Source organism: Chiloscyllium plagiosum, unplaced genomic scaffold (assembly GCF_037043375.1).
Source record: "Chiloscyllium plagiosum isolate Xiang-an unplaced genomic scaffold, Cpla_swu_hap1 HiC_scaffold_39, whole genome shotgun sequence".
Taxonomy (NCBI): Eukaryota; Metazoa; Chordata; class Chondrichthyes; order Orectolobiformes; family Hemiscylliidae; genus Chiloscyllium; species Chiloscyllium plagiosum.
Window position 1 is genome coordinate 5,835,964 of NW_028270177.1, and position 20,775 is coordinate 5,856,738.

Below are 20,775 nucleotides of genomic sequence, written 5' to 3' on the forward strand. Positions count from 1 at the left end.
GTGGTTTTTCCTGGATTCTAGAAAGTTATGGGGTGATTTGATCAAAGGGGAAATGTTGGGGTGGTTTGAGATTGGTGCTGTGTGCAATTGGGAAAACTCTTCTGCATGCAAAGCGTGGTAGAGGTTTGGAACACTCCCATGAAGAACAATCAATTCAATTATTGATGGTCTGTCTCAAATGGGTAGATATCGTTAAGGTTATTAAAGAGGATAAGCCAAAGGCAAGTCTACAAGAGTTTGGTCATGGATTAACTATCATCTCTTTTGAATAGCAGAGTAAAGAGACCATATATCATCCTCTCTTTCCCATATAAGACCGTTATTATTTTTAAACCTTGTATTGTTTAAATTTCTTAGACACAAATGGACAGGCTCCTGTGAACTCGACTTTATAGAAATTAGGCCATTTTGTTTTCAGTGAATTTTGCCTGACATGTTTATTTTGGAGTTTAGACTCTCAGCATAAAGTAGGAACTACCCTAATATAAGGTGGCAACATTTTCCCCTATTCTCCAGTTCACTGGATAAGTGCTGAATATGAATAAGTTTGTCTGTTGAAATGACCCTTTATTTTGACACATGGTCTATTGTAAATCACTTCACCTGATGAAGGGGCAGCGCTCCGAGAGCTGGTGATCTCAAGTAAACCTGTTGTACTAGAGCCTGGTGTCATGTGACTTCTGACTTTGTCCACCCCAGCCCAACACCAACCCCTCCACATCCATCTCTACGTGAAGTGGTTTGGGTGGAAGATTCAACACTATTGAATCTTTAGGAGTTTCTCTAAAGAGTTGAAATGTAAAATCAGCCTTGCAGTTGAATTATAGGATGAGTTCGTAAAGAGAAATCATTGTCTTTTAAGGAGGTTTTAAAGATGCTGAATGAGTGGAAATGTTATGTGCATGCCTGTATGTGTAGGTTTACTTTTGCAAATATGAGTCTAAGTTCAGCAGTAGTTGAATCATCTGTTTCTGAAGTGTTTTTATAACTTGGCTAATGAGCTTTCTCCCAGATAATTTGGTTGTGGTAGATTCCTGCAAATTAATTTTATGAATCTTGCAGACTCCAGCCCAATCCTGGTGTATCGGCAGCTCTAGTACCATGTTGTACATTTGGGATGCTTTTGTGTTAATGTGTGTGTTAATGTGTGTGTTAATGTGTGTGTTAATGTGTGTGTTAATGTGTGTGTGTGTGTGTGTGTGTCCGTCCTCTGTAACCCTGCATTTCCCATGGCCAATCCATCCATCCTGCACATCTGTGGGAGGAGACCTGTCCAAACTCCACACAGACAGTTGCCCAAAGTCCCTGATACTGTGGGGCAGCCATGCTAACCACTGAGCTGCGGTTATGACTTGCCAGAGGAGTTACTGACCAGCTTGTGTGAACTTGTTTATTGGCTTCCAGCACCGACTCTTCGTGCCCCGATCTCTCTGACTGGCTCGTATGCCCCATTTGCGATGATGTCTCACCATGAGATGAACGGCACACTGACCAGTCCAGGAGCTTACCCTGGTCTCCACAGCATCTCACCGCAGATGAGCGCTGCAGCGGCCGCCTATCGATCTCCTATGGTGAGCTTTGGAGGTGTACGTAATGAACTTCACTCTTTCTCATCACAATTCCTTGCAATTTTCTCCGAATTAAAAGTGGGCTGTTATTGACAGCGCCTGTCAATGAATATAAACTCAATTGTGCATTGCATCTCTCTGAACAGGTCAGCTTTGACCCTCATTCGCACATGCGAGCGCCTGGACTCCCTGCCAGTCTTGCCTCAATACCTGGAGGGAAACCGTAAGTTTTTCCAATCCCGCTGTGCATTTTCGGAATTATGGTGGAAGTGTGTTATAATGTGGCTCGATTATAGTGCTAATTTGCTGATGTTTCATGGCTCATAAAAGAAATAAATCTTTGTTTTTTGAGTAAAAACTGGAGTTTTGGAGCGGTTCAGTTATAGCACACAGAATCCTGGAGAAACGCAGCAGGTCTGTGGAGAGAGTTGGGGACGTGGGAGTGCAGAGTCGAGAGTGTGGTGCTGGTAAAGCACAGCAGGTCCGGCAGCATCCAAGAGTAATGGTGACCTCATTCCTGATGAAGGGCTTATGCCCGAAACATCGATTCTCGTGCTCCTCGGATGCTGCCTGACCCGCTGTGGTTTTCCAGCAGCACACACTCACCTCTGATCTCCAGCATCTGCAGACCTTGCTTTCCCTCCACCCTGGTCGTGCCATGGCGAAGTCACCAAACTAGCGCTAAGGCCGGTGCTCAGCTTGAGTCCCACCATGGCAGATGGTGAAATTTGAATTCAACAAAATCTGGAATGAAAAGAAAAGCTAGTCTAATGATGACCATTAAACCATTGCTGTTTGTTGTAAACAAACCGTCTGGTTCACTAATGCCCTTTTTAGGCAAGAAAACTGTCATTCCTGCCTGGTCTGGCCCACATGTGACTCCAAACCTGCAGCAATATAGTTGACGCCTAACTGCCCTCTGAGCAATTAATGCTGGCCCACTCCACATCCCATGAATGAATTTAAAAAACAGTTAATGTTTGAGTCAGTATGATACTTTTTTTTTAAACCGTTCCACTGAAGATTCAGACTGAACTCAAAACATTAGCTCTGTTTTTCTCTCTCTATAGATACAGCCAGGCCTGCTGAGTTTCTCCAGCAATTTGTGTTTCAGATTTCCAGCATCTGCAGTATTTTGTCTTTAATGCAGCTACAGTACATACTCAGTTGCTAGATACCAATATTGCTATTATGTGAAACTATAGGCTGTCTATATTTCAAGCCCAGTATGAGAATGGTGAGCTCCAGTAGGTGGGAAAAGAGATGAAACCATTCAGAGTTACTTCCTCTGCAGTTTGTGTGGAACCTGAGGTTATTATCCATTGAGTTCTGAAGGGATCTACTGTAGACGCTGAACAATGTGTGTTGGTTCAATTGGATTAAGTAGAAGTACTTGTTTTCTATTTGTAGAAATAGCAGGAGACTAATGGAAATAGCACCACCTTCCTAACCTGCAATCTTCTTCCTGACCTCTCTGCCCTCACCCCCACTCCGGTCTATCACCCTCACCTTATCACCCTCACCTTGACCTCCTTCCACTTATCGCATTTCCAACGCCCCTCCCCCAAGTCCCTCCTCCCTACCCTTTATCTCATCCTGCTTGGCACACTCTCCTAATTCCTGAAGAAGGGCTCATGCCCGAAACGTCGATTCTCCTGCTTCTTGGATGCTGCCTGACCTGCTGCGCTTTTCCAGCAACACATTTTCAGTAATGGAAATAGGTGTAAGGTAGAAGAAGCATTAGCAACCTGTTCTGTTTTTTTCCTTTTTCTTTTTCTTTCTCTTTCTCTTGTTCTGTTTTTTTTTCTTTTTCCTTTCTTTTTCCTCCCAAAACCTCCCCTGCGCACCAGCACCATCCTAGTAGTATGTTATCGGAACTTGGATGTGCTGTTGGTGCTGTGGGAACAGCAATGCATCTCATGAGAGGATTGGATAAACATTTAATTAAAAATGACTGACGGACTGACTGGGTTAGCGGACTGGGACTAATTGGGTAGTTCTAGCAAGGGGCCAGCACTGGTCCGATGGGCCCAATGGCTGTCCTCTGCACTGTAAGATGTCAGTCTGGAATGCTGACAGATTCTTGTAAATGCCTGTTGTGCGAAGGGAACTATTGTGCGCTTAGTGTTTAAAGCGGGAATGCTTCGCGTTTTTCATTTTTCTAAGCCTGTTATCTAATTTCTCTGGTGTCTCTCCCCTCCCCAGAGCGTATTCCTTTCACGTGAGTGCAGATGGACAGATGCAGCCCGTTCCCTTTCCCCCCGATGCCTTGATTGGGCCTGGTATCCCACGACACGCCCGGCAGATCAACACGCTGAACCACGGCGAAGTGGTGTGCGCCGTCACCATCAGCAACCCCACGCGGCACGTGTACACAGGAGGCAAAGGCTGTGTGAAAATCTGGGACATCAGCCAACCAGGCAGCAAGAGCCCTGTCTCCCAGTTAGATTGCCTTGTAAGTGCAACGGAGCTAGGCGCTGGACCAACTCCGAGTCGGATGGGCAGGAGTTGATTAGATTAGATTCCCTACAGTGTGGAAACAGGCCCTTCGGCCCAACAAGTCCACAGCGACCCTCCGAAGAGCAACCCACCCAGACCCATTCCCTTACGCCTAACACTATGGGTAATTAAGCATGACCAGTTCACCTAACCTGCACATCTTTGGACTTTGGGAGGAACCAGAGCACCTGGAGGAAACCCACGCAGACACTGGGAGAATGTGCAAACTCCACACAGACAGTTGCCCGAGGTGGGAATTGAACCCGGGTCCCTGGTGCTGTGAGGCAGCAGTGCTAACTACTGAGCCACCTTGTCATGTGTCAGAGTTTTGAGGAGCTGTGCAGTTTGTGGGTGGGGGGGGGAAGGCAGGGATTTCTGAATGTTTTATACAGAAGGGAGCATTCACCTTGACACAAGAAATCTGGGTCACCTACTGACAGATGTTGTTGGATTAGACGTCAGCATGTTCTGCGTATAGTGCGACTTAAAATGTGAATGTACCACTGAGAGCAACCTCATTTGTGGGACATTGATGTTGCTGGCTGGGCCCAGTGTTTATTGCCCGTCCCTAGTTGCCCCTTGAAGGTGGGGGTGAGCTGCCTCCTTGAATTGCTGCAGTCCACCTGCTGTGGGTTGACCCCAATGCCCTTAGGGAGGGAATTCCAAAGACTTGCATTCATATGCCACCTTTTCACCACCTCTAAACATCCCAAACATTTGCAGTCAATGAAATGAACTGAAACCAAAATAACTTTTGTTTCTTTTGCGCTCTTGAAGTGATGTCAAAGCCAACTTTTTTCTGTTTTCAGAGATTTTTCAGTTTCACTAACTCTTCCTTCAGGTGCTGTCGTCTCCCGTAGTAACAATACCTTCTGTATTTGTGGTGATGGGTCTGTTGTCCCTCAAAATATAATTTTGTAAAATTCATTGTTATTCTTTACCACTCCTCCTCTCATTAAACTTAAAAGTCATAACTGTAAGAAAAGCTTTTAAATTCTGACACACATTATTTCGTTGAGCACACACTTTGTTAAAAAACTTGTTAATCTTGAAGAAATTTATCTCCTCACCGAGCTCCTGTTTTCCTGGTTCCTAGTTACTTGCGTATTCTATGCTTTCATTTCTTCGTACGCTCTCTCTCTGCCTCCCTCGATCGGCCAATCCCCCAGTTGGCAGCCAAACACCTTTTCCACCCTCCCCTGCATAGCCACACTCTTTTTCCCTTAGTTTCACATTTCCTTCGATCAGTCAGCACCTTCATTACTTATTTGGGCCTGAATTCATTCATGCTCCTGGTTTATTTTGAATGCTGGTTGTAATGTAGGAGAAACAGCAGCCAATTTGCACATAGTAAGTTCCTAGGGACATCAGTGAGAAAACCATGAGGGATAAATTTTAGCCATGACACTGGGAGATCTCCCTTTCTCTGCAAGGTAGTCTTATGCTCATCTGAGGGGACGGCCGAGTACTGGGCAGCATGGTGGCTTGGTGGTTAGCACTGCTGCCTGACATTGCCAGGGATTGAGTTTGATTCCCACCTTAAGTGATTGGAGTCCACACTGTGTGTGTGTGAGTGACCTCCCATAGTGCAAAGATGGGCAGGTTAGCTGGATTGGCCATGCTAAATTTCCCATAGTATCCAGGGACATGCAGGCTGTGTAGATTCGCAGCGGGAGTTACAGAGATAGGGTAAGGAGTGTGGATCTGGGTGGGATGATCTTTGAAGGGTCAGTGTGGACTTGATGGGCTGAATGGCCAACTTCCACACAATAGGGATTCATATGATTACTGCACAGAAGCATCTATCTGGATTTTGTTCAAACTCTGGAGCAGAGCTTGAGGCACAGTCTGGAGCCTTGAGGTGAGATTGTCACCCATGGAGCTGCTATTACCAGCTGGGCACTGGAGTGAGAAAACATTTAAATTGTTCCCACATCAAAGAGACACTGTCACCCAGAGGAGGTTTACCAGAATGATCCCAGGGATGAAGAACTTGTCGTATGAGGACTCTGGATCTGTACTCACTGGGGCTTTAGAAAGATGAGGGAGGATCTGGTTTGAAACTCTCAGAATACTGAGGCCTGGACAGAGTGAATGTTGAGAAGATCTTTCCACTAGAAGGCGAGACTAGGACCCAAGGGCACAGCCTCATTGAAGAGATGACCCTTTAGAACTGAGAGGAGGAGGAATTTCTTCAGCCAGAGGGTAGTTAATCTGTGGAACTCATTGCTGCAGAGGGCTGTGGAGACCAAGTCATTGAGTGTATTTAAGACAGAGAGAGAGGGGTTCCTGACTAGTAAGGGATCAAGGGGAGAAAGCAGGAGAAGGGGATTGAGAAACATATCAGCCATGATTGAATGGTGGAGCAGATTCAGTGGGGTGAATGGCCTCATTTTCCTCTATTTTATGGTGTAGATAGTAGCTAATTGGCTGACCCAGATTGGACTGATTGGCCTGAACCACATCAGTTTTGTGAATGATAGTTAACTTTCTGCAAGATGATTGTTACTGAACTTCTTGTTTTTGAAAGGAGAGCCTAAACAGAATAAATGTTGCTCTTATTGAATGCTGGGATAGTCAAAATCCTTTGGCCCTCTGAGCTGTGCCGTTAATGTGATAGTCTTGGGCATCTCGAAATGACTTTAACTTAAGGTTTGATGATAACTGATTTAACTTCCCGAGATATCGTGGGGAAAGCCATTAGAGCATATGAGATTTAGCAAACTAAACCACTTGGACATTTCTATGGAGTTCAGAAACCCAGTGTTTGGAGGAAAGCCCTCTCAGCTTTTCTAAGTCAGTCTTAGAGGCCATTCAGCCCATTACACAGCTCTGATAGTGTCCTGGCAGGTCTGTACTTTTAACGGGATCTATTCAGCTGCAGCCTTTACTACCTGAGCCTAACTCTAACCAGCTTCAGTTTTGAAGTTTTTTTGAATACCTAAACTTCAACAGTTCCTCTTTTAGAAGGAAGATAGTTCCAGATTGATTGTTATGGAGGGTTTCCATTTTCCACTCCTAATCTGGGTTTATACTCCCTTTGACCTGGACTCTATACCTTCCTGCCCAGACAAAACCTTCATGCTTGTATTGGCTAGATTTAGTTTAAATTTAGTGTTTTACTGTCTGGCGTCAGACTTGACTCCACGACCTCATGATGCAGAGGAGTGCGTGCTGACCCTTGCTTCGGTTGGGATGGGATGCCCTCTATTTTGTGTAACGTGGTTGTTTGTCTCCCTCTGTCCCCCGCTCTGATTTTCCTCACAGAACAGAGATAATTACATCCGTTCCTGCAAACTCCTCCCGGATGGCCGTACGCTGATTGTGGGAGGGGAAGCGAGCACGCTAACAATATGGGATCTCGCTTCCCCCACGCCAAGGATCAAGGCTGAGCTCACCTCTTCGGCGCCTGCCTGCTACGCGCTGGCCATCAGCCCTGACGCTAAAGTCTGCTTCTCTTGCTGCAGCGATGGGAACATTGCTGTCTGGGACCTACACAATCAAACACTGGTCAGGTAAGGCTACTGGCTTGGTGGTTAGCACTGCTGCTTCACAGCGATAGGGACCCCAGTTCAATTCCAGCCTCTGGCGGCAGTCTGTCTGAGTTTGCATGTTCTCCCTGTGTCTGCGTGGGATTCCTCTGGATGCTCCAGATTCCTCCCACAATCCAAAGATATAAAAAAAACTAAGGGGCAATTTTTTCACACAGAGGGTGGTATGTGTATGGAATGAGCTGCCAGAGGAAGTGATGGAGGCTGGTACAATTGCAACATTTTAAGAAGCATTTGGATGGGTATATGAATAGGAAGGGTTTGGAGGGATATGGGCTGGGTGCTGGCAGGTGGGACTAGATTGGGTTGGGATATCTGGTCGGCATGGAGGTGTTGGACCGAAGGGTCTGTTTCCATGCTGTACATCTCTATGACTCTATGTGCCAGTTAGGGTGAATTAGGTAAAAACAAGGGCTGCAGATGCTGGAAACCAGATTCTAGATTAGAGTGGTGCTGGAAGAGCACAGCGGGTCAGGCAGCATCCAAGGAGCAGAAAAAACGACGTTTCGGGCAAAAGCCCTTCATCAGGAATAGAGGCAGAGTGCCTGCCGGGTTAGGGTGGATTGGCCATAATGTTCTGGGATGTGTAGGTTAGGTGCATTAGTCAGGGGTAAATGCGGAGGAATAGGGTAGGGGAATGGGTCTGGGTGGGATACTGTTCAGAGGATCAGCGTGGACATTTTGGACCAAATGGCCTGTTTCCACATTGTAGGGATTCTATGATTCTGCTCTTCTATGGAGGTAGGGTAGGATGCTCTTCAGAGGGTCAGTGCCGATTCAATGAGTTGAATGGCCTTTTTTCACTCTGTAGGGATTCTGAGATTCCAAAATCACAACTTGTTTTGTACTGTTTGAGGTTTGTCATTTGTGCCTTGAAGGTCCCCCTGTGTGTGATAGTCTGTGAGTAAAACCAAAAGGACGAATGCCTGTCCTATTCTAACATTCAATTTCTCCAAGTGCCTCCATCACTCTATAGTGACTGGAAAGTTAATACGCTGGTCTTCTATTGGTCTGAGAATCGTGAAAAGGACAGGAACAAATGCAGTAGGATTTCAGAAGTAAATTGTGTTGGGGGTGCTGGGAGGGGGGGTTGGGGGAATTGCCACTTTTTTTTTGATCGATCACAATATAAATCAGAGAACGTTGGAGAAACTCTGGGTCTGGCAGCATCTGTGGGGAGAGAAACAGTTAATGGTTTGAGTCCAACCTGATTCCTCTTCAGAGCTGGAGTCCTTCAGCTCTGAAGAAGCGTCATGTTCGACTCAAAATGTTAACTGTTTTCTCTCTTCACAGGCACTGTCAGACCCATTGAGCTTCTCCAGCATTCTGTCTCTGTTTTTGGCTGTTTCTGATCTCGATCATCTACAGTTCTTTCCATTTTAAACTGTAATTAAAAAGCAATGACTTGTGTGGTTTTAGGCAATTTCAAGGGCACACAGATGGTGCCAGTTGTATTGACATCTCCCATGATGGCACAAAGTTATGGACGGGTGGCCTGGACAACACAGTGAGATCGTGGGACCTGCGAGAAGGAAGACAGCTCCAACAGCATGACTTTACCTCACAGGTGAGTGTCTGGCCATCAGTGGGGCTAATCTGGTCTCGTTTGTTTTTCGGGGGACAGATATTGGTTGGTTCCAAACCTGTCAACTGTTGAAAGAATCCATCAAATATGTAGAAATGTCATTTCTTGAAACTGTAGCCACTAACTTCCTCAGAGTACATAGTGTGCCTGGTTTGATGGTTTCATAATCCATGTTCTCACTAGCCTGGCACAGTGCTGTCACATTGATGTGTAATTTCAGTAATACACCGTTGTCTTGTCCCAGTCATTCTTGGGCAACAAAGGATTGCCTCCCCATTACTGTTAATACCAGGAACTGCCAATACATCACTTTTATCGTGGTGCTGATGTTTTACACATTAATGTTGAAACGCTGGTGAAATGCATTTAGTAATCCTTCAGTAAGCACAGAACAAGGAGATATCATTTGTTCTTGTTGGTTCTGGGACTCTACTTCCCTGCATTATCCTGCAATTCCTTTTGTTTTTTTTTGCATTGTGTTTGCCAGGATGCCAAGGGGCGTTAGACCTGTCAGAATGCAGTTAACACAAGCACCAACCTTTTTATCTACCTGTCCCACTGCCTCAGTAACAATCTGTGTGTTGAACCACATTGAGTTAACAACCCAGAAACAGGTGATATGGTCCTGCTGGTCTATCTGTGTCTGTGCTCCTACGGAGCTTCACCTTCTCAGCTTATCTATCAGGCATCCTTCCATTCCCTCCTTCGCCAAGTGTTTCTCTAACTTCTCAAATACATCTATGCTTTTAGCCTTAATGACTGCGTGTGGTCGTGAATCTGACACATCACTTGTCATCTTTTTGGGGCTGAAGAAGAAAGGGAAACGTGGACAAGTAGTTCCACCCTTCCATTCCTCTGTTTCTCTTGCCTGACAGAGGGCTGGTTAACTCCAGATGGCACAGGTTCCATTCTCGTTCCTGTCCTGGCTGATCTGGCTTGCAGCTTGTCTCCCTGTCCCAAGGGTTGGAAGGCAATGGGAATCTATCAATGACCTAATCAACCAAGAAAAATGGCTCTGGATGAAACATCAGCAGACGATGTGCCATCAGACCATGGAATGGAATGTGTAAAGTTGCACCTCACAAAGTACTTCATTGGCTTTCCAGCACTTAGACAGATGTTGGGTTTATGAAGAGAACATAACCTCATATAAATGAGAGCTTGTACCTTGCGTAGTTTAGCCCCTGTCTGTTGTTGTGCTTAACATTTGAGTTACTGCATTGAGGTAGACCCTTCATCCAAATGGTCTATGGCATGTTTGCCTGAGACATACCCACTCCCACGCCGCCTCTTACCCATCAGCATATCTCTCTTAACCCTTCGAGGTTATCTAGATTTTCTTACAATTTCCAGCAAGACTGATCATTTTTGCAATAAATTCTAGTTTCCTGTTTAAAAACATGACAAAATTTCACTACTAAATACCTTTATTGCAACAGAAGACTAATCTAAAAGCACCATTGACTAAACATTTGACGCAACCGAAAACGCGTTTCACTGATATTTAATTAAAAGGAGTGTATAACTATTCAGTTTTCCTGGAAACAGGCCAAGCTTGTTCCCTTGCACCCAAAGGTTTCCTTTTCCTTTCTTAGCCAAGGAAACTTTTAATTTCAGAACAGCCTTTCATGGTGAGGGTTTCTCTCCCAGAGATCCTCCTCCAAGTACAAGTTAGAAAAATCTTCCAGCTCTGTTTGAATTCCTTGTAAATTTGATCTTTTTATCCCTGCATGCTGGATCACAGATTGCCTGTGCTTGCTACCCCCTTCTCCGATCCTGACTGACTTGACCTAGAGTTTCCATGATATTTTAGAAACTGTCCCCGACCCCCACAAAACCCATCTGCATGGCAACACAAATTATATGGGCCTTGTATCAAGACAGACATGCTGAGTAATTTTCCTTGAGACCGTGAATTCCAAGATAATGGAAGCACAATTGTTTTACAATCTGACATTCTCAGCACTTTATTGGGAGTTTGGAGACTCCAACTATCCACTGTGGAACACCGGTTACTGCCTCTGTCTCCCTAAATACCTGTACTTTTCTTCCCAGTAAATTGATCTGGGCCATCCAATCTCCAATAATTGAATGACCACCAGGCTTCATCAGGCAGACCTTAGAACATGTCTGACGATACACTTCCCCATCCCCCTACATTTTACCCTCCAATTTAAAGACAATCCCCAAAATAACTATCGTTTGAACCTTGTAATTAAATCAATCTTGCCTTTGAATCAATATACACATTCACTGGAATCTTTCCCTGCAGCAGTGAGTTCAAAGCGAGTTTGTTCAATGAAATTTCTCGTGGTCTTTCCACTGCATTGTAAAATAACTCCACAGAGTCACCCTTTATTTACACGTGCGTTGTACCTGACACTGGTCTGACTTCCTCAGAGCTAGCTCTAGATGAACAGAACCTCCGAAACTCCTGTTTAGATCTGTCAGCCAGGGCTCCCCGATTGGGATTGTTAGCCTGGTCCAATCAGGGTACTTATTCTATGATCAGCTCGCTGACCTAGAATCACTATTGACATGTTTTTTGATTATAGTAATTTTTTTTTCAACATACTTTTACATGCAGCGTTTTCCTTGTCAACCATAACAAACCCGTTTTTCAGGATCTTTGAAGACTTTGTCAGGCCAATCTACTGTCCTCCTAAAAAGGGAAGGCTGAACTTCATTCTGTTTAAACACTTTTTTATTTTTCTTCTGAGATGTATATCCTCTCAGTCCTGGGTCATCTTTGAGAATATTTTTCATGCCTTTGACAATGCTCTGATGATTGGCAACGTGGAGACCAGACTGATTCCATAGTGCAGCCTCTGCAAAGCTCTCTGTGAAAAAATCACCTGCTTTTTAATTCTAGTTTCCAGAACTTAACCACACTGACGCGATTTTATTTTAAACATCTTTTTTTAGCCCTGTGTATTCACCTGTTGTAGACTGCCATCAATAGTGAAAATCACTGAATTATCTTTGCTCCCCTGCACAGATCTTCTCTCTGGGTTATTGCCCCACTGGGGAGTGGTTAGCAGTGGGGATGGAGAGCAGTAATGTCGAAGTGCTACATCACACCAAACCTGACAAGTATCAGCTGCATTTGCACGAGAGCTGTGTCCTGTCACTGAAGTTTGCATACTGTGGTAAGTAGGAAGTTGCAATCTTAACTGTTATTCTCCTGAATTGTCTCCTGGGGTGAGTAAAACTATACAATCCCAAATGTAAAATAATGTGGCAGGGAGACATCACATGAAATAATGGCCATAACATATCCATATAGTTATACATGTGAATATATTCATACAGAAACCAATTTCATAATACCAAAAAGATGAAATTCATTCGGTATTGACAAATCTATGCATCAATTGTTTTCCAGGCCAGCTTCATAGTTGTCCAGTTAAAGGAAAGGTCTTATTAAAGCTCGAGAGGGTTCAGGATGTTTTCAGGTGCAAAAGGTTTGAGTTATAAAGAAAGGCTGGGACTTCCCTCACTGAAGCGTAGGAGGTTGAGAGATGACCTTTGACTTCATAAATGTCTGTGAGAGGTTTAGATACCATTAATGGGAGGTGGCTATTCCTAGGGGGCATACGTTTAAGCTAAGAGGAGAGAGATCTAAAAGAGACATGGGGGCAAATTTTTTTTTAACATAGTGGTTAATGTGTGGAATGAACTTCCTGAGGAAATTGTGACTATGCCCACATTTACCATGTTTAAAAACATTTTTATACAAGTACACGAATAAGAAATGTTTGGAGGGATATGAGCCAGGAGCAGGCAGGTAGGACTAGTTTAGTTTGGGATTATGTTTGGCACGGACTGGTTGGGTCTGTCCATGCTGATTGATTCTGTGACTCTGTAATATATAAATTCTACATTGAGTTTGAAAATGTCATACTTGATTCACAAACCGCAAGCTTAAACTGAAGTAAATCATGTGGGTTGATTGATTGGGTACGGTAGATTTGAAAGGTATGACAGTGAATAAAATGAGAAATAAAAAAAGTTATTTAAAATGTTGAAAAATAGTTCCATTGGTAAACAAAGATTCAGTGAAAATTAATCTCAGACTTACTAAGAAGTGATTAGATTAACAGAGCTGCCGCCTTTGCAGTATTAAAACAAAATCGGAGTATTGGAAGTGTCTGAAAAACCACCGAAAAGTTGATACCATGGGGAAACACAGGCTGAGATTGAACTAGCCAGTCACGTAAAAACAGACATCAAGAGCTTTTGCAAGTATTTAAACAATATAGAGCTAAAGAAAGTGTTTGTTCCTTTAAAAGCTAGGAAAGGTCGAACAATCATAAGGAATAAGGAAATGGCAGAGGTAATGAACAAATATTTTGTCTATCTTCACTCTAGAAGATGAGTTAGACACCAGAAATAAAAGGTAGTCTTGGGGTTAATACAAGGGCAGAAATTCAGGTTTTTTAGCACAAGCAGCAAAAAACATTACTAGAGAAACCCGAGAATCTAAAATCTGATAAATCCACCCCTCTGTCTCTCTCTCTCTCACTCTCACTCTCTCTCTCTCTCTCACGCTCTCTCTCACGCTCTCTCTCACGCTCTCTCTCACGCTCTCTCTCACGCTCTCTCTCTCGCTCTCTCGCTCTCGCTCTCGCTCTCGCTCTCGCTCTCGCTCTCGCTCTCGCTCTCGCTCTCGCTCTCGCTCTCACTCTCGCTCTCGCTCTCACTCTCTCTCCCACCCCCCAACAACAAGCCGCCTCCTTGGATTTCTGAAGCCGCTGGATAATCTGCTGGCTGAGAGTTCCAAATTTCCCTAGACTTTGGAGCAGCCCCAGCAGATTGGAAGCAAGTGTTGTACCAGTCCGCAAGAAGGGAGGGAGGGAGAGAGAAAAGAGGGGAAACTACAGACCAATTGTCATGGCATAAGTCTTCAGAAATGCACAGGAATCTGTTATTAAGAAAGATTTGCAATGCTTTCTGAAGTGTAGTGTTCAAAATTATTACATGTCAACTGGTTTATAAAAGAGAGTTCCTGTTTGTTTGACAAAACCATTCATTTTGAGAATGTAATTATTAGGGTGGATAAAGGGGAAACACTAGATATAGTATATTTGGATTTTCAAAATGAATTCACTGAAGTGCCATGCAAAATAAGATTTCATGGTGTTTGCATGATGTATTAGCTATTTGGATAATGGATAAGAAGCAGACAGTAGGGATAAATAGGGCATTGTTGGCTTGACAGGCTGTGTCCAGTGGAGTATAACAGGGTTCTGTGGTAGGCTCTTGGCTATTTACAATCTATAGTACATTATGCTTAATCTCCTTGCAAAATTACTAATGTTCCCTCCGCTTGCCAATGGCATTATGTTCAGCTCCCTGGATGAGTAAATCAGAGATTTAGAGTAATTCTGTCTGGACATGAATCAAAATCCTATCAGAACAGTTTGTGGAATTTGTATTCCAACAATAAAGCTGGCACATAGAGGTAGTCTCTGCATGATGGTGTCCATGTAGTTATTGTCACTTTGTTACAAAAACCGATCAGAGTCAATAGTGTCCCGTGGGGAAAGGAAATGTGCCGTCCCTACCTGGTCTGGCCTATGTGTGACTCCAGACCAACTGGATTGCTGTAGTGGAAGAGGGCAACTCGTCACCACAATTAGGAAATTAAATGGTGAATTGGCCTTTATTGCAAGAGGATTGGACTACAAAAATGAAAAGTTGCTAGGAATGTTTAGAACTTTGAGACTACTGTGCATAGTTTCAGTCTTAAAGAAACATACACTTACTTTTGAGATGGTTTGGTGAGTGTCCATTTCGACTAGTATCTAAGACGAGTTGGGGAGAAGGGTCTGATTCCATGCTGTATGACTCTGTTCTGAAAGGCTGCTTCCCCTAGCTGGGAATGTAGAACATGGGCGTAATGACATGATAAGCACCTGGTTAGCAGTGACCGTACAGAGCCGCTCCATGCTGACGCCTTTTCTGGTGTCTTGTCTAACGCAAATAGTGCCTCGAGATGAAATATGGAGACATTTCCTCAGGAAAAGAATTGAATCTTTTTAGAATTCTCTACCACAGAGTTCTGGAAGTGCTTTCATTGAATAGATTTCAGGCTGAAATGGACAGATTATTGGGCCCTCAACAATTCAAAGGATGTAGAAAATGGAGTTGAAGATGGGCCATGATGTATTAAATGGCAGAGGAGACTGATGGACCGAATGGTCTGCTCCTATTGGTGATGACCTTTTTATATTGGAGGCTTCTAGTCAAGATATGTTTCCCCATTTAGATGGAAGCACCATCCCTTTAATATCTGCCCCCATCAAACCCTTCTAGCTCACCTCCTGGCCTTCCCCCTCTTTAAATGCCTGTTGAGCGCATCCTGATGGGTACAAACTGGTTTGATTATTTACAGCTGTAATATCATTATAAATATAATAGATTCTTAAAAACTTGCTGTTGCTTTACGTAAATCATACTTGTTTATTTACAGGAAAGTGGTTTGTCAGCACTGGTAAGGATAACCTGCTGAATGCTTGGAGGACACCATATGGTGCCAGTATATTCCAAGTAAGTGTAAAGAATTTCTGATGTGTACTTCATTCTCTTAGTTCTTGAAGAGAGATGAGTCTTCTGTCATTCTTTTTTTTTGTTTCTTTTTCTCAAAAAAAGAAAAGCAGGGAGAAAGTGAGGACCACAGTTGCTGGAGATCAGAGTCCAAACGTGTGGTGCTGGAAAATCACAGCTGGTCAGGAATGTTGATGAAGAGCTTATGCCCGAAATGTTGACTGTCCTGCTCCTCGGATGCTGCCTGACCAGCTGTGCTTTTCCAGCACCACACGTTTTGACTTGAAGCAGTTTAGCAGATCCTACAAGGGATCAATTCTTGTTTTGATGCTCATGAGTTACCTCCACCTCCACCATCCAAAAGAAAAATGCCAGGGTATGTGATTAATGAGCTCCTCTCTCATTGACCTGGAGCTGTTCAGTAGCTTAAGGGGGTTCCTCTGTTTGTGGATATCTTTCAATGTGTCACCGTATGACCCACCTCCTCGTTCCTGTCATTGACTGCCTGGCATACCCCACCCACCATCCCACAGGAAGGAGAGCTAGTTCTTTATCATCTGAATGGATGATTTCTGACCTCTGCTCACTGGTTTTAATTCTTCCTGTACAAAGAATTAAATTCCTTTTTGGAAGCTCCAGCTGTCAGCCAGCATACAATTGTGGAAGCTGCAGGCCAAATCTAGGGTTATAGGAGGGATTACGGCATTGTGGAAGGCCAGTCAGCCCATTTAAACTGTAAATGAAGGGTACAGTTGAAATCCTGGGCCTGGTGATGGTCACAGTCCATCTTCCCAATCGGAATCACTTGCCCTTTTCTGTTTTGGATGGAGGGCAGGGAGCTGTGTTTGCTCTGAGATGCCTTCTGCAGTTGAGTAGCCCTTTGTTTCCCTCCGAGAGGATTTATGAATGTGTAGATGATCTTTCCAGAAACATCTGATCCACCTAGGAGAGTGTTTAGTTGACCAACATTGGCAGAAAGCAGCAATGAGCTCTGCTAATCCCTTGTAGGTTATTGACTGCTTGTGGGCTCATTCTTGCTGGCCTCACCAAAAGGGCTGTGTGGAAAGGGTGGGGATATACCCACGCTGCTTACTACTATGACCTTGGCTGAGAAGGTTTGAAAGAGGAATGTCATTTGATTTCTTTCATGCTTCCATTTGTGCTAAAACTGTTTTCTTGTCCCTCTAGTCAAAGGAATCATCGTCTGTACTAAGTTGTGACATCTCCGCTGATGACAAGTACATTGTCACAGGGTCAGGTGACAAGAAAGCAACAGTTTACGAAGTCATCTACTGACGGTGGTGGGACTGAACGGCACTTTAAACTGTGGAGTTCGGGGACCGAGTCACTCTGGTTCAAAACACAGCTTTTAAAAAATGAACAGGGACGTATTTGGCATTGTCGTCAAGCTAACGAGGCCTAGTTAACTAGTTGTTTACTAGTTTCCAGACTTGTCTGTCTGGGAAATGCAGGACTTGCGACTGGAAGCATTACAAAGTCTGCCTCTGAACAAACGCTTGTGGTGGCCAGATGGAATCCGAGATATTTTGAGTTTTATAATTTCTCCGAGGTTGGTGTTGAAGACTTTCCTTTTCTTCGTTTAACCTGCAGCGGTAAATCTATTGAGCACAGAAAGCAGGATAGTCCTGCTGATAGAGACTGTGTGTGTGTGTGTGTGTGTGTGTGTGTGAGAGAGAGACAGAGAGCGAGAGCTTTTGAACCTCCGAGTGAAGCAGTGCTTCATTATCCTGGATGTATTACACAGTGTACTGTAAATATTTGACAGTGGGTGAACTTTTACGCCTGACCCTAGATGCGTCCAGTGACCTTCTGAGTATGTTCTCTCAGTCCAATGAGAGTGTGGCACCAGTTCCTCATCCAAGCTGAGAGAGGTTTGAATCTTTTTTTATTGCCACTGGAATCGGAAGCGAATTTGTTGGTTTGGAAAAGAATGGATGAGTGGCATTGGGGAAGATGGGGAGAGAGAAAAAGGCAAAACTTTAATAAAGTTGCAATTTTCTCCCATGGTCAATCAAAACATCAAGCATCTACTTTTGGTTCAAGTGCAGAGTTGTTGAGCAGCCCCTATTCTCCTCGCCCTCTCCCCTCCTGCTCTGACGCAGAGGGGCTGAAGAGATCGATCTGGAAAATGCAATGTTGGTGACACAGCTCAGGGAATCAGTGGAACGGATTCGAGTGACTTTTCCTTTCTCTTCTTAAATTTGCCTCTTGAATACAAACAGAAATTCTTTGGATCTCACTGATGAAGACTGTGGACTTTTCTGATGTGAATTTTGTAAATGTCGGCCAACAGGTTTTAACCCTTTCCCCACCCCAACACTGGTTTCTCCGCTTTGCACAATCTGATGCATACAGCCTAGGCTCTGTTATAGTCTGGTTCTGGATATGTTTAATTCCCAGGTCACCTGTGGCACAGTATTGCCATATTAAAGTGTCTTGGTTATTTTTAATTTTAATTTTTGAACAGCAAGAATCTGATCTGGATAGTGTCTCCAAACTAACATGTATGTGTGCTGTTTCCATTCCTCACTTTCAAAGCAATGATGGTACACTAGTATTCATTTTGATTTGTCCCAGTAAATACAGCTTCACAGAGCAGCGAGGATCAGCTCAGACTGAAGTTTCTGGGAAGGTGCATTTAGGTCTGGAGGAAGGGTGCTGAGCTCTGTATGGGGATGTGGGCCCCTCTCCGTGTATGGGGAATATGTGGGGAGGGGGGTTATGTGTGTCTGGGTGTATAAGAAGGGTAGGTTCAAGTGTGGGGGATGTATAACACTGCAGTGTGGTGTGTGATGGGTATGTGGTGCAAGTGGTGGTGGTGTGTATGGGGGTGATGGTGGTAGGTATATGGAGGGGCTGGTGCCTGTGGTGGCTGTATGGGTGGAGGGAGCCTGTGGAGTGCCTGTGATAGGTATATGGTGCAGGGAGAGTGTCTGTGGTGGGTATGTGAGCAAGGTGTCAATGGTGAGTATATTGCAGGGGGAGAGGGGTTGATGGGTATGTGGTGTGTATCTGTGGTTTGAATATGGGGGTGGGGGTGGGGGTGGCTGTGGAGAGAGCTTGGTGTGGTACCAATATCGAAAACCTGATGCCTGCATCCCTCAAGTTGAAGTCTCTACCCTTCCTGTAGCTTTGTCACTGCCCATGGTAGGAGAGGGACCTTTGTGATTCTCCTAGACTTATCATTTTTTGCATTATTTTTAATCCCCTTCCAATCCTGTCTCCTTCAGTGTAAGTTGCTGTGAGGTCACTATCAATGATTCATGCTGTAGCAACGAGACTGGGGTTTGGTGCGTGCTGTTCAGTGACAGTTGCTATTAGAATTCAATCTTTCGGCGCATTATGTAAAGTAGTTCAGTCCCTTCTCCATCTGAATCCTATAACCAGGGTTCTCGTCACCAACATTACTCGAGAAGTCAGTTAGTTTGAATGTGTTTCTAGTTTTGGTGAGCTAATGTTTTGCTGATTCATTTATTTCCCTTTTTTTTTCGCTGTAATGAGCGATTTATGTAAATGTTCACTAACTCCCTCCCACCTAATCCCAGCCCAAAGGTAATCTAATTGGCAGGACTTATTTTGGTTTTAATTTTTTTCTAATGCTTGTGTCAAAATTTTGTTTTTTTTAAGTAAACACAAAACTGAGCAAAAATGTACATAAATGTGTAAATGCTGGTGCTGAGTCATCTAGAAACCACTTGATAAGTCGGTGAAGTGTTTAAGTCAAAATCTTCAACACCGGGATATGTAGCAACTTAACTTTGTGATTTCAGAAGATGATGTACAGTTGTTAATACTTCAATAAAAGTTTTTTTTTAAAAAGCCCTATCTATATATGACTGGAAATCTGGTAAAGGTTCCAGAGATGTTTTGTAGAATTGAAACCAAGGTATTTCTTTCCTGTTGGCCCTTTTCTGTTTGAGCATGTGGATGGATTGTACGTTGAGACCAAAGACTGGCTAGTTATTTTGAACAGGGCAGGTTTGATGCCCTCACTCCCTTCTCCACCCACACCTCTAATGCCCACTCTCACCCTCTAATCCTTACCCAGCCACCTCCTCCACCCCTTTCTCCACCAACTCCGACTTCCCACTCTTCCCCTTTTTTGTCTCCCCCTCCCGTCTCCCCCTCTCCTCCTTCCCCTTCTCCTCGTCCTCAATCCCCCTCCCCCACCACACCTCCATCCCCCATTTCTCTTTTGTCACTTTCCCTGCCCGTCCCCCCACCACCAACTGCACATGTCCGATCCCACTCTCTGCAGAAGTTCCATGATCAATGGGACAGGATTGGTGTTGGTCAGGGTTTCTCACCAGGGGTTACTAACTCTGCATTCTTGGAAACTTCACCCCACTGTCTTCCCTAACAGTGGACCTTTTGTGGGGGTGGGAAGCACAGAGACTGAGTGAGAGCTCCGTTTTTTGGTGTGGGTGGCGTTGGCGTTGATAGGATGGGAACTTGATTTTTTAGGCAGGAGTGAGTGCGGGACAGAGTGGGCGGCATAGTGAGGTGGAGTGAGGCTGTGGGTGGGCATGGAGTTGGAGTGATGGGAAAACTGGCTGGGAGCAGGGCAGGGAGTTACCGAGGGGGAGGGGACTAGGTGGGAACAGGGGTGGTGCAGGGGAGTTTCGAGTCTTAAGTTGCATGCCCAAAGAAAAGCATTCCAATGAGATGGTGTTAGGCTCAAAAACCAACCGGTTTAATGTTTTGGGGAAGTGTTACAAGGGGGTGATGTGAGGCACAAATTTCAACCGAGTGTGTGACAATGACCTGAAGATTGCCACCTATGAAGGTGATGGAAGTCATGATCTATTTACAGGCTGCTCTGTTGTAATGCAGTAATTCCATTCTCATGTAATCCCATGTTAAAGAGAATCGCATAATAACGGCACCATTTAAACTAATGTGGCTGGAATCACCTTATAACCAATACACGCTTCAACCGTTCGCACTTTAAACAGTGCCCTCCAACTTGTCAATCGCGTTAGTGAATTTGCGTTAATGAAAC

At 44.3% G+C, this 20,775-nt stretch overlaps 1 protein-coding gene across 14 annotated transcripts in view; it reads left to right on the forward strand.

Moving 5' to 3' along the window:
• Positions 1-19,592, forward strand: part of LOC122540892 (transducin-like enhancer protein 3) — a 73,761-nt gene extending 54,169 nt beyond the window's left edge. For 11 of the 14 annotated variants that reach the window (XM_043677153.2, XM_043677140.2, XM_043677141.2 and 8 more), the window contains 8 exons: positions 1,405-1,586; positions 1,715-1,791; positions 3,774-4,023; positions 7,335-7,582; positions 9,038-9,185; positions 12,202-12,352; positions 15,679-15,755; positions 16,941-19,592. In XM_043677153.2, coding sequence (XP_043533088.1) covers positions 1,405-1,586; positions 1,715-1,791; positions 3,774-4,023; positions 7,335-7,582; positions 9,038-9,185; positions 12,202-12,352; positions 15,679-15,755; positions 16,941-17,048 — 1,241 coding nt within the window. In that variant the 3' untranslated portion in view covers positions 17,049-19,592. The remainder of the gene's footprint in view (positions 1-1,404; positions 1,587-1,714; positions 1,792-3,773; positions 4,024-7,334; positions 7,583-9,037; positions 9,186-12,201; positions 12,353-15,678; positions 15,756-16,940) is intronic. The other 3 variants (XM_043677144.2, XM_043677152.2, XM_043677157.2) reach the window with 1 other exon arrangement.
• Positions 19,593-20,775: the final 1,183 nt, after the last annotated feature.